Source organism: Corythoichthys intestinalis, chromosome 17 (assembly GCF_030265065.1).
Source record: "Corythoichthys intestinalis isolate RoL2023-P3 chromosome 17, ASM3026506v1, whole genome shotgun sequence".
NCBI lineage: Eukaryota > Metazoa > Chordata > Actinopteri > Syngnathiformes > Syngnathidae > Corythoichthys > Corythoichthys intestinalis.
Genome location: NC_080411.1, coordinates 31,724,577 through 31,738,427, shown reverse-complemented (window position 1 = coordinate 31,738,427; position 13,851 = coordinate 31,724,577). Strand labels below are relative to the sequence as shown.

At 39.8% G+C, this 13,851-nt stretch overlaps 1 protein-coding gene across 2 annotated transcripts in view; it reads right to left on the bottom strand.

Annotated features, from left to right (window-relative positions):
- The window catches only part of tbx5a (T-box transcription factor 5a), a 34,398-nt gene that overhangs the window by 6,324 nt on the left and 14,223 nt on the right, over window positions 1-13,851 (bottom strand). For both annotated transcript variants that reach the window (XM_057819761.1, XM_057819762.1), the window contains exons 6-8: window positions 9,671-9,823; window positions 2,315-2,406; window positions 891-1,123 (exon numbers count right to left, since the gene is read on the bottom strand). In XM_057819761.1, coding sequence (XP_057675744.1) covers window positions 891-1,123; window positions 2,315-2,406; window positions 9,671-9,823 — 478 coding nt within the window. The remainder of the gene's footprint in view (window positions 1-890; window positions 1,124-2,314; window positions 2,407-9,670; window positions 9,824-13,851) is intronic.

Sequence of the window (13,851 nt, the reverse complement as noted above, 5' to 3'; positions counted from 1 at the left end):
CAGAGCCCTGGGGTACGCCAGCGGAGACGAGGAGCGATTTGGATTGGTGGTAACAGAATTTAACAAATTGTGTGCCTCTAGACAGATAGGAGGTAAACCATGTAAGTGAGTAAAGCTGCTGCACTGCTATGAAGGGGGTGACAAGCAGATTGTAACTGCTCATGGAGAATGTTCATGATGGCCATGGAGTTGAGAGGCAACAGACTTTTCAAGAATTTTGGAGATGAAGGGTAAAATGCGGTGGAGGTTATTGAAATTAACCTATACCAGACACATACAGTAGTATAAAAAATGATCTGGACCTTTTGGAATTTCTCATATTTCTGCAGAATATCACCATCAAATGTGATCACGTCTTTGTCAAAATCACACAGATGTAAAACCAGTGTCTGCTTTAACTAAAGCCACCCAAACATTTATAGGTTGTCATATTTTAATGAGGATAGTACGCAAACAATGACAGAAGGGGGAAAAATATGTAAGTGAACCATCACATTTAATATTTTGTGCCCCTCCCAACCCCCTTTTGGCAGCAATAACTTCAACCAGACGCTTCCTGTTGCTGCAGATCACTCTGGCACATCGATCAGGACTAATCTTGGCCCATTCTTCTCTACAAAACTGCTGTAGTTCAGTCAGATTCCTTGTATGTCTGGCATGAATCGCTTTCATTTGGTCATGCCACTGCATCTCAATGGGGTTCAAGTCTGGACTTCGACTTGGCCGCTCCAGAACTCGTATTTTGTTCTTCTGAAACCATTCTGAAGTTAATTTACTTATTGAATTCCAAAAGGGTCAGATACTTTTTATACCACCGTAAGCTGTATATAATATCTTATTTAGAAAGACCTAATAAGCACATACAGTATATTTGAGTTGTAGTGGCCTACCTTTCCTCTTGATGCAGTTGTATTCCTGGCCATGCTCATGGGGGAGAGGATAGGAGCCCGACTGGGGCAACAAGTCCTGTGAAGTACTGGTCACCCCATTCTCACACTGGGGGTATTGCGAGCTCAAGGTGCTTGGGGTGGCCAGGCCTTGGACTTCCCCACTGAACGGGCTCTGGCTGGAGCTCACTCGTTGGCGTACTGTGCTGCGAGGTACTACTGGGTATTCCTTGGTGCTATGTATACACACAAGATGATGTTGATACTAAATGATGTGATTTGTGTATGAATCATTGATCTTAGATTTGTTAGACATTGACGAAAAATAACGCAATTTACAAAAAGGAATGAATCATTACGAATTTTAGTTTGCTTGTGAGTGTGCGATTGCAATACTGTATTCATATTTTACTATATGATGTCAAATTTCGTGTTTTTTTTTTTGTTGTTGTTGGATTTTTTATGAGGGCTGGAATAGATCATTGGCATTTCTGTTCATTTCAAATTAGGGAATACATTTGATTTAGAATGGAAATAGCTTGAATTACAAGCGCGGTCACTGAATTATGGTCAAGGCACAACCCAAAAAAAGCATCGAAATCCATCGTCTGAAGTCATGCCATTCTTTTCTGCCGATCATGACTTTGAATTCCAACTGCAAACATTTATTCTTGTGGGTCTGAATAAATGTTCTGGACAGGACGGCTAGTCAAATAGAGGGATTTTATGTGTGTGGGACTAAAGTTACAAAACCAGATTTTATCCTTTGAAAATGTGTTTTGCACTCACGCCATCCCTCATGTGGGCCGAATAATACTTACAGTATGTGTATATTGAAGGATGTTCTAAAAACAAAGATTATTTGGACGATGTGAGTGCATATTCGCGTGTGTGACGGGTGTCCATGTGTGTACACTGTGACGGAAGACGTCGTTAGAGTTCGAGCCGACGACACTTACGTCACTGCAACTTAAAACTGGCAAGTGACCGGTGCTACGAGTGATTGAAGCTTGCATATCGGTCATTGCCACGTCCTAATTGCTTTGAATTGACAACATTTCCCATGCAAGGAAGCCCAGCCTTTGATGAATGAAAACTGTACGAGCACATCACTGGCCACAAAATTAGGCACAGCCAAACAATCAACAATGCCATCCAAAACGTTTCATTTAAAGCAAGCATTTAGTTGAGTGGGTGCTTTGATCTTAAGTTTTTGTTTGCAAATCAAAGCAAAAAAACAAAGTTTTCGATTACAACTCTTATTGGCAAAAACGACTAAATCTGCTCACTTCTGTAATCGCTGCATATGCATTTCGTTACATTTTTCTTTTTGGCCTAAAGCTTTTTATTTCAGTGAAATGTTAGCCATTGTGCAGGTGTACCTAAAGTTTTTTATCTTTATCCTAAGATGAAGAGCCTGTACGCACCTTTGCATTCTGGACATCCGATGCAGTTCCATGTCATCACTTCCCCGAAAGCCTTTGGCAAATGGGTTGTTCTCAATTTTAAGCTGCGTTATCTGAACAAAACAAAGAAACAACCCATTAGGACAATGCCATTTCTGCTTTAATGTTGCAGAGTTGCCCCTTTTTCTGATAATTTATCTCCAGATGAAATTGGCAGTAATCATTTCTTAAAATAAATCTGAGTTTTAAACTGGTTGTTTCTGGCTGGCTACTTTGGGTTGCTTCCACTTTTCCTGACCAAACTGAAAGTTTGTCTGCATATGGCTGTTGACAAACTCACTTAAAACTTTGCTTTCAATTCAAAATCTAATGATGTAATAAAAGTCAAACTCATAGCCCGTTGACGGGGGGGGGGGGGGGGGGGGGGGGGCAACCGGGTATGTTGTCCCGGGCCACAGGACCATAGGGGCCCCTGAATGACCCTTAATTTGTTTTACTTTACATTCACATATTTTTTTATTTAAACCATTGTCTGATTAAATATTATGTTCTACTCGATATGTACTTAAAAACTTTAACATATTAAATGTTTCAAATATATGTATATATACTTTTTTTTCTTTTTTGCACAAAGCCCCCCCCCCCTTAGCAGAGAATGGTTTCTGGCTCACTCAAGGTTACATTACCATACCTGTCAAGTTGTACGGTTTCGGCGTAATTTGTACAAGTGTGCACTGGTTTCTAAATGTGTACGCCGTGTGTTCAAAATCTGTACATTTTTCATGCATTACGTTTTTTTTTCTCCATTCGGATTTTGTCACCGTTTTGGCAACGAGACAATGTGCGTTACTATGCCTTACGTTGGTTGAATGACGCGAGAAAAGTCAGAGACACGGAGAGAGAAGAGTGTTTGTTGTGACGCTAGAGCAAATGCGATGCTAGGCTAGGTGGCTCCAATATTTCCTGACTGTAGCCGAGATCCAACAATCTACGCCAAGATATCACATGCATATAGATATGCGAAATGACAGACTCGGCGGTGTTGGTAAACAGCCGCCATTTTTAAGCAGTAGACTTCTCAGAAAGGCTCTGTTGTAGTGAATCTTCCTAGCTAACCTAAGTAACTTTTTATCTAAAATACTCCCATATCGGCAAAATCTTGACTTGAATCTATCTTGAACTGATGAAACAATTTTAAAACTTTCACATGTCGAAAGTAGACAAAAGGGAACTAATGCAAAAACGGGAGCAATTTTAACAATTTTAACGGTTGAATCACAACATTTAATGACTTCCAAACATAGACACAAATGTTACTATGTTTTTTGAAAAAATGAAAAAAAAAAACATGAAAGGGAACACCAATTACTTTGCCAAGTAACTACCGTAATTTCCAGACTACAAGCCGCTACTTTTGTTTCTCATTTTGGGTCCTGCGGCGTGTGCAATGATGCGGCCAATTAGTGTATTTTTCTGACGGCCGCCAGGGGCGCTCGAGCATGGAATGTGGGAGTGAGACACGTGGAATATATGTGTCGAGGAAGACGCTAGTTTGCACTACTACCAGTAGTTTAACTTTGTGCGTTGTGCATGAATAAAGGTAGCGGACCCTCGTCTTTGTGCATGAGTAGAATTGGCAGACCTGCATCATGGAAAATGCTAGAAGAAATTAAATCGGCCATCCGAGTTGTATGGGACGCTTTGATGACGAGCGGCGAGAGATCGTTTGCCAAGACATGCGAAAAGCAGCTTTTGTACAGGTTTGCCGGGGGAGCCTGGCAGCGTGAAGCGCTGTGAAAGAGTCCGCCATCACCAACAGCTTTTGAGGGGCCAGTCTGCTGCGAGGAGGATGGCACAGGCTGGGAGTGAATATGCCTCATTATGGGAGACATTGAAGGCGACGCGAAGGAGAGACTGAGTAGGTGCGTGCGTGGCGAAGTGCATCTGAGCGTCTTCATATCCGACACTGAGGGTGAAGACTTTCATGGTTTGAATGCACAGGAGGAAGATGAAGATTGCTAACAAAGACTTTTATGTTTTTATTAACCAGCACAATTAGTGCTGCACCACCATGCTGATGCTATGCAACTTCCGTGCTGTTGCCATATAACTTCGGTGTTTGCCGGCGGTGTTTCGAACGAAAAGTTAAGGTGTGTTATTAAACGTTTGAAAACTGTATTTCTTTGTCAATGTCTCTTGTTACTAAGTGGGCACACGCGGCTTATAGGCAGGAGAGGCTTATGTATGTACAAAAATTCATATTATTTAAAAAATTGTTTTATTTTTGTTTCATAGTGCATGCTATATATGCCGTTGCAAGATTAGTCACCAATTTGTAAGGGCATACGTCACTATTTGTAAGATTGCCAACGGCCTCGGGTTGACAGGTATGCACTAGGTACGTGCCCTGAAGCGGGAAATTAAAGTCTGTCATTGTTATAAACTCTAAACATGGAGAGTCATCATATATCGGGAGCACAGAAAAGAAAAAAAGAGGAAAAAAAGATGAAGATCAGAGAGGTGAACGAGAAAAAATGTTTTTAAGAGGGGGACAAGAAACCAGAGAATTCGGGCTAGAGTTGGCTGTGGACGGTGATGTCGGTAAGTGAACAACAGCCGTAACACTGAACGTTTACATTCGCGATCACCGTGTCCAAAGCCCGATTCGAGTCTGTCACTGGCTGTTTGTAGCCTATTGAGCTGCAGTAGGACAAGACATGCTGCTCGCGTTGAGCCGAGGGGAGAGAAGATGATGGGAGATCAGGGATACATGTTAGTTTGTGGGGAGCAGGAGTGTGAGGCTGAACAGACTCTGGTCCGGTGGCTGGATTTATCTTGGGTTTACAACCAGCCAATGACTGTAGCTGGAGCCTTAAGTAAAATGAAAAATAATTAAAAAAAATACCTACGCTACACCATGTAACAGGGCAGGCTTAACAACTTAGCCATGTTCTCCATTGAGTGTGAGCTTGCTCACAAACTGGATTTCACTGATGTTATAAATGACTTTGCTGTCAAAAAATCTAGGCGCATCACTGTTGGAGGGCTTGATAACCCCCTGTTCATCTCAAATAATTTGAAAAGTTACACTGTCATTGCTTGCAAAGCGTTAAAAGTACTGCGTATGTTGTTGTGACAAGCCGATGGCAGGGGTGGGGTGGGGCGACCCTATTATGGTCTCTTGTCCCCCGGCAAGTCTGATGACAGCCCTGCTCACACTCACAGGTTAATTATTGGTAATTATTGGACTATGATGCGCTACTTTTTTCCTACATTTTGAATCCTGCTGCTTATAGTCCAGTGCTGCTTATTTGTTGATTTGTGTTAATAGGTAATACTTTATTTGACAGCAGCGTCATAATACCGTCATAATTATGACATCCCACTGTCACTGGCATGAATGAATGCTTCTGACAGATGTCATTAAGTGTCATCCGGCAAATGATGTCACTAACTCCATTTGTGTTCAGCTTGGATCTTTAACATCCATTCAAAAGTGAGATAATATGCGAGATGACACTTATGGCGCTACTGCCAAATAAAGTGTTACCAAATACCATAACTAGCAGTTAATAAAACAACTGGAACAGTAACTGAAGAAATAATTAGCACAGATCATGAGTTTTGATTGTTATTTACATGTAGAGCGCTGCAATCCATGTGAGGAGGAATGTTGGACAACAACACTGTTGACAGCAGGTGGCAGCAGAGGTTGACTGTTTCTTCCAAGGGAGCAGTGATGGCCAAATGAAGCTTCTTGAAGCAATGACGCTTTACAGCCAATTGGCTCAAAGCTTCATGCTGGTTAATTTGGTTTTATGACAGTCATATGATGCTGCTGTCAAAGTGTGACCAGTTAATATCTTTTGGTGTAAATATCCCATAATACAGTGAGGAAAGCTGCGGCTTGGAGTCCAGTGTGGCTTATCTATAAACAAATTCCGTTTACGTGTAGAGTTAGGTGGGTAGCGGTCGTGGCGGCTTCGTCAGGTGCGCCTTATAGTTTGAAAAATATGGTAATTTTTTTGTAAACTGTATTACTTTTAAGTGAAGTCTCACAAAAATAAAACCATTGATTCATACAAAACTTGTATCATTTAATATAAACAATGTCTCGTATGTAAGGCAGCACCATGGAAAACCCGGTGGTATTTTGCAGCACAGTACGCCAACAAATGAGCTCCAACCAGAAACCGTTTAGCGGTCCAAAGCCTGGCCTACCCGAACACTCTGAGCTCCCAGTATACCCCCAGTGTGAGAATTGGATGACCAGTACTTTACTTGTTGCCCCAGTCAGGCTCCAAAATCACTCGGCTTTCCTTGACAATCAAAATCTATTGCTATACAAACAAGAGCTGTAGCGAAAGAGAGTAATGATGCTTGATTTAATTTGCTTAAGTTGTTTTTATGGTCCAGCATCACTGTTTTGCTTCTGTTGTGCCCATCATTTGCACATTTGGTTTGATTTTGATTTTATGAATTATTGAGTTTTATCCATTTTTCCTCAAAGTGGATACAATATAATATATTTTCCCCTTAAAATTTATAAATGTGCTTTTTGCAAGTTAATTATTTTCCATCATTTTACACGGTCCTAGCGTCATATATCACACTTCCATTCAAAAGTTAGGGTCATTTAGAAAAGTCCTATATTTTTTCATGCAGTGTTGATGCTTTTTGCAATTGATTCTGTTTTACTCAAATACAGTGGGGCACATAAGTATTTAGTCAACCACTAATTGTGAAAGTTCTCCCACTTGAAAATATTAGAGAGGTCTGTAATTGTCAACATGGGTAAACCTCAACCATGAGCGACAGAATGTGGGGGTGGGGGACAGAAAATCACATTGTTTGATTTTTAAATAATTTATTTGCAAATCATGGTGGAAAATAAGTATTTGGTCAATGCCAAAAGTTCATCTCAATACTTTGTTATGTTCCCTTTGTTGGCAATAACGGAGGCCAAATGTTTTCTGTAACTCTTCACAAGCTTTTCACACACTTTTGCTGGTATTTTTGCCCATTCCTCCATGCAGATCTCCTCTAGAGAAGTGGTGTTTTGGGGCTGTCGTTGGGCAACACGGACTTTCAACTCCCTCCACAGATTTTCTATGGGGTTGAGATCTGGAGACTGGCTAGGCCACTCCAGGACCTTGAAATTCTTCTTACGAAGCCACTCCCTTGTTGCCCTGGCTGTGTGTTTGGGATCATTGTCATGCTGAAAGACCCAGCCACGTCTCATTTTCAATGCCCTTGCTGATGGAAGTTTCATCTGACCATTACACATTCTCCCAGTCCTCTTCTGGATCATCCAAATGCTCTCTAGCGAACCGCAGATGGGCCTGGACGTGTACTTTCGTCAGCAGGGGGGCACGTCTGGCAGTGCAGGATTTGATTCCCTGGCGGTACATTGTGTTACTGATAGTAGCCTTTATTACTGTGGTCCCAGCTCTCTGTAGGTCATTCACAAGGTCCCCCCGTGTGGTTCTGGGATTTTTGCTCACCGTTCTTGTTATCATTTGGACGCCACGGGGTGAGATCTTGCATGGAGCCCCAGATCGAGGGAGAGTATCAGTGGTCTTGTATGTCTTCCATTTTCTAATAATTGCTCCCACAGTTGATTTCTTTACACCAAACATTTTACCTATTGTGGATTCAGTCTTCCCAGCCTGGTGCAGGTCTACAATTTTGTCTCCACTGTCCTTCGACAGCTCTTTGGTCTTGGCCATAGTGGAGTTTGGAGTGTGACTGACTATGTGACTGACTAACATTGTGGACAGGTGTCTTTTATACCGATAATGAGTTAAAAAAGGTGCCATTAATACAGGTAACGAGTGGAGCCTCGTTAGACCTCGTTAGAAGAAGTTAGACCTCTTTGACATCCAGAAATCATGCTTGTTTGTAGGTGACCAAATACTTATTTTTCAGTCTAATTTGGAAATAAATTCTTTAAAAATCAAACAATGTGATTTTATGTGTTTTTTTCTTTTTCTTCCACATTCTGCCTCTCGTGGTTGAGGTTTACCCATGTTGACAATTACAGGCCTCTAATCTTTTCAAGTAGGAGAACTTGCACAAAATCTGTGGTTGACTAAATACTTATTTGCCCCACTGTCTATATGGAACTTAATATGAATGCAGTATAGTACATTTTTTTACACTTCTTTATTGGGTCTCAGAAGCAACAAGTAACTAGGTTCCTTCCTTTAAAGGTGTGGAGGGCAATTAAAAAACATTTGTTTAATCCATTAACAATGTTTAATGTATTTTCAGATTAATTTGATATCTTCTTTTTGTGCACAATAAAATGCTTAACCCCAAACTTTTATATTGGATAGTTTAACCCAAACAGTTTATCAATATGTGTACACTATAGCTTCATTACATGGCTCTTCTACTTTCAAACAACCTGGAGTTCAAATCACATGTGCAAACAGAAAGGGAGGCTTTGAGCACTTTAATTAGCAGGTGAAGCGAACACATGGCAGCTTGTAGCACATTATTAACTATGTTATTACTATTAGTGCTGTGGCAGATGTTGGCCTGTTTGATGATTCGACGTGCTCAGAGGCCTGCACGTCAGAATGATTACCTTTTTGGAGGAGTGGCGCACAGGTTTGGAGTTCCCCATTAATACGTTTTTTTTTAAAGCACAAATCGCATGTTGGAAAATAATGAATGACTTCTAAGAACACAAGCTTCCTGTTCCCAAAAGTAAGGACGCTGCTGATTGGCTGCAGTGACATTACAAGCTCGCTCGGATGTGCGCGCCCCCTCTCCTCTCCTCTCCTTCCCTCCCAAACTAAATAAATCGACGCCCACGTGTTTAAATGATCCTAAACAGACGTGGTTTACACATATTTGGTTCTTTTCGTCTTTCATGCACATATTTCAGCTGCAGGGTAAACATGCACACACTGCTTGCTTACACGCAAACTAACATGAAATGCCAGATTCCATTTTAAAAAGCTTTGCTTATTTAGAGACGACTATTTCATCACTTTTTCTCCACTTTCTTAAAAATATCATTTTAATTTACTCTTATTTTAAAATTGTGTCTGATTTTAGTGAGATGTAAAGCTCTTTGAATTGTCATCTACAAATAAATTTGCCTTATACCTAAAAATAAAAGAAAGAAAACATCATGAACGAACGAATGAATGAATGAATGAACATCCACAACAAACTAGATTTACATAAATTCCGCCCTAATCGTAATTTTCCTGCTTGTTCCACTTTACACGTGAAACTATAGTAAATCCATTTTAAAAAGCGCGACGGTTTGTGTATTCTCCGAACAATAAAAGCTGAACGAAGCAGACCTCCTATTATACAAATAAAGAATATTAAAAGAAAAACGAGGCGTAAAAAGCTGACCTTATGATTCTGGTAGGAAGTTACGGCTATGAAGGCGGTCTCAGGGAAGACGTGCGTGCAGAAGGCGGTGTTCTTGGAGCCGAAGCCGTTATTCTCGTCCGCCTTGACGATGTGGATCCTGGGCTGATATTTGTGCATCGAGTTCAAGATGATCTAGGGGAGAAAAAAAACGTATGGAGAGAGACACGATGTGATTGGGTGCTTATAGCAGACATTCGCATCAAAACGAAGTTTTTCCATTTGCGTTTTGGGTTGGGCAGCACACTTCATTTTTTCATCACATATTTGCTAAGCAAGTAAATAACAACGTACAAATAATATTAACAATAAGGAACATGAGTATTTTAACCCTTTATTGCCAAATGTATCACATTTGATACACCTAAAATGTCATGATTTTTAGAGTAATTCAGAATTTTGACATTTCTTTAAAAAAAAAAAAAAAAAAAGATAAAATGCAAGTCAACACATGCATCTGCAGGTTCCATGAGAAAAAACAGGATTTAGCTAGGGTTATAGATATTGGAGCGCTTATATATTACACATATTCATTTTGACGTCTCTTTTCAAAAATTTGAAAAATCAATAATCAGGACCTGATTATTCAAATTTTGGGATTCTCTGATATTTGCTTCATGTTGCAAGTCTTTAAGGGTTAAGCAGAAGAGTGCATACTTCCCTTGCAGGCTCAGCAACATTAAGGATCAGCCCCACAAGTTGTGGAGTGAGTCATAAATTCATTCCTCTGTGGCTAAGCTACAAGTAAAACGCTATAATTATACTTTGTCAGTTTCCTTCAAAAAGTAAATAAAGCTTCATGATGAAAAGATTAATTGATTTTTAAAAAATGCTTTAAAAAACACCCAAAATAAAATTGAGTACTTATTATAATTTAGATATGTAGTTTGTAAGTGAAAATAGTAATTAAATTGCAGTCAAGACTAATTAAAAAAAGATTGGTAAATAAAGATCCTATATTCATTCACTTTCAGTTTAAATTCACCTTCAGTTTAAATTGCAAAATGATTCGTGATTTCCATGCACACAATATACTACAGAATACTGAAACCAATACTATCCACATCATGTGATTTTGAAATTTTGTTTTTTATTACTACATTCAAGTTAATGAATTACTGTATTTGATTTATTTTACTCAATGTTATGGATTGAAACAGACATATGGAGTGGAATAACTAATTGGATGTTTCCATAGTTAAAATAGTTAATAAAAATAATGAAATGCAATTAAATCAAATCCAGTTTGCAGTGGCAGCCCTATAGCTTTAATGGCACCATGTGTGAGAGCACCCCCCTCACCTTCACCACCACTCACACCTATAAGAAATACACTGGACTGGACCTTAAAGGGTTGGCCACAGTTTTTGCCTATAGCGAGCTATACCTTTAAAGTGATGACCCCAAAATAATATAAAACTGTACAAAGTAAATAATTGTGTATATTAATCATACACTGCTGGCCAAAAGTATTGGCACTCCTGCAATTCTGTCAGTTAATGTTCAATTTCTCCTAGAAAATAATTACAGTTACAAATGTTTTGATAGTAATATCTTCATTTATTTTGTTTGCAATGAAAAAACACAAAAGAGAATGGGGAAAAAATATTATCATTTTACACAAAACTCCAAAAATGGGCCGAATAAAAGTATTAGCACCCTTTGAAAAATCATGTGATGCTTCTCTAATTTTTGTAATTAACAGCACCTGTTACTTACCTATGGCACATTACAGGTGGTGGCAATAATTAAATCACACTTGCAGCCAGTTAAAATGGATTAAAGTTGACTCAACCTCTGTCCTGTGTCCTTGTGTGTACCACATTGAGCATGGAGAAAGGAAAGAAGACCGAAGAACTGTCCGAGGAACCTGAGAAGCAAAACTGTGAGGAGGCATGAACAATCTCAAGGCTACAAGTCCATCTCCAAAGACCTGAATGTTCCTATGTCTACTGTGCGCAGTGTCATCAATACGAGTAAAGTCCATGATACTGTGACTAACCTCACTAGATGTGGACTGAAAAGAAAAATTGATGACAGATTTCAACAAGAGATTGTACAAATGGTGGATAAAGAACCTCGACTAACAGCCAAACAATTTCAAGCTGTCCTGCAGTCAGAGGGTACAACAGTGTCAACCCGTACTTTCCGTCGGCATCTGAATGAAAAGGGACTCCATGGTAGGATACCGAGGAAGACCCCACTTCTGACCCAGAGACATGAAAAAGCCAGCCTGGAGTTTGGCAAAATTTATCCGAGGAAGCCATAAACATTTTGGAAGAATGTTCTCTGGTCAGATGAAATAAAAGTAGAGCTTTTTGGGAATAGGCATCAACATAGAGTTGGGGGAAAAAAACGAGGCCTTCAAAGAAAAGGCCACGTTCCCCACAGTCAAACATGGCGGAGGTTCCTTGATGTTTTGGTGTTGCTTTGCTGCCTCTGGCACTGGACTGCTTGACCGTGTGCATGGCATTATGCAGTCTGAACATTCCCAACAAATTTTGCAGCATAATGTAGGGCCCAGTGTGAGAAAGCTGGGTCTCCCTCAGAGGTCATGGGTCTTCCAGCAGGACAATGACCCAAAACACACTATAAAAAAACACTAGAAAATGGTTTGAGAGAAAGCACTGGAGACTTCTAACGTGGCCAGCAATGAGTACAGACCTGAATTCCATAGAACACCTGTGGAAAGATCTGAAAATGGCAGTTTGGAGAAGGCGCCCTTCAAATCTTAGAGACCTGGAGCAGTAGACCAAAGAAGAATGGTCTAAAATTCCAGCAGAGCATTGTAAAAAAAAACTCATTGACGGATACCGGAAGCGGTTGTTCGCAGTTATTTCATCTAAAGGTTGTGCTTCCAAGTATTAGGCTGAGGGTGCCAATACTTTTGTCCGGCCCATTTTGGGAGTTTTGTGTAAAATAAAAAAGATTTTTTTTCATTTTTTGTTTTTTCATTGTAAGCAAAATAAAGGAAGATATTACTACCAAAGCATTTGTAATTGCAATCATTTTCTGAGATAAATTGAGCATTATCTGACAGAAATTCAGGGGTGCCAATACTTTTGGCCAGCAGTGTAGATACAATACACCATATTCCTTTTAAACAAAATAATATACATTATTTGGTCGTACTGAAATTTTATGGCACACAAGAAATGACAAGTCATTAACTTCTTCTGATGATTTACACTGAAAATAATCCGTACAAAAAAAAGACATGAATACATTTTCATCAAACAATGCCCAAAAACAATAATAATGGGTCACGACACACGACAAGGCGGGTTTGCGCTCCTCCACCCACCTCAACGTGCCCCATATTTGCCATTAAAGTAAAGTCCAAAATTAGTTTTCGCCTGACAAGTACGATTCCAACCCAATTCTCTGTGTCAGAGTGGCTGAAAAGATGCGATGGACTTGTAAACAGGCAAGTTGCTCACGAATGTTTCCTGAACTCAGACATTATTGCGTATCTGGCAGCACATTTGTGCGCCTTGAATGGCGAGGCCTGAAATACAGTGGTACCTCTAGATACAAAGTTACTTCATTCCAGGACCTTGTTTGTAAATCGAAATGGCCGAGCAGGGTTTTCCCAGAAGAATACATTATAATCCCATTAATTCGTTCCTCAGCCTGAAAACCTACACTAAATCCTTAATAAATGCTGCTGGTACTATTGCAAATAGCAATTACACAGAGCAAAACAAATTATGAATGAAAATTGGAATAATAATAGTAATGATAATAATAATACATGTAATAATGTAATAAATGGGGTTCTAATGTGGTGGATGTGTTTTGCGTGGTGTACCTGAACGCACCGCGTGGCTGTCTTGATGAGTGAGGGAGGGAAGACTTTTTACTTCCACTTTGTTCAGCTGGGACGGACAAAATTTTTTGTTGCACAAATTCTTAAATCAATGACTAAAACCTGACAAAGCTGGCGATTTTTGGCAATGTTACCACAATAATAATTGTCACCCTAACTTATAGACTGGCGAACTTAGGTCTGAGGAGGACCCTTGAGATGCTAGATCCGTATTGTCAAGTCAGCTCACCGACGCGCCCACCATACATTTTTGTATCATTTATATCTTCATTTCAATGGTAAGCCTCGCCTTTTTCTTTTTTTCGCCACCTGCACCAACATTCTTGGAACCCAT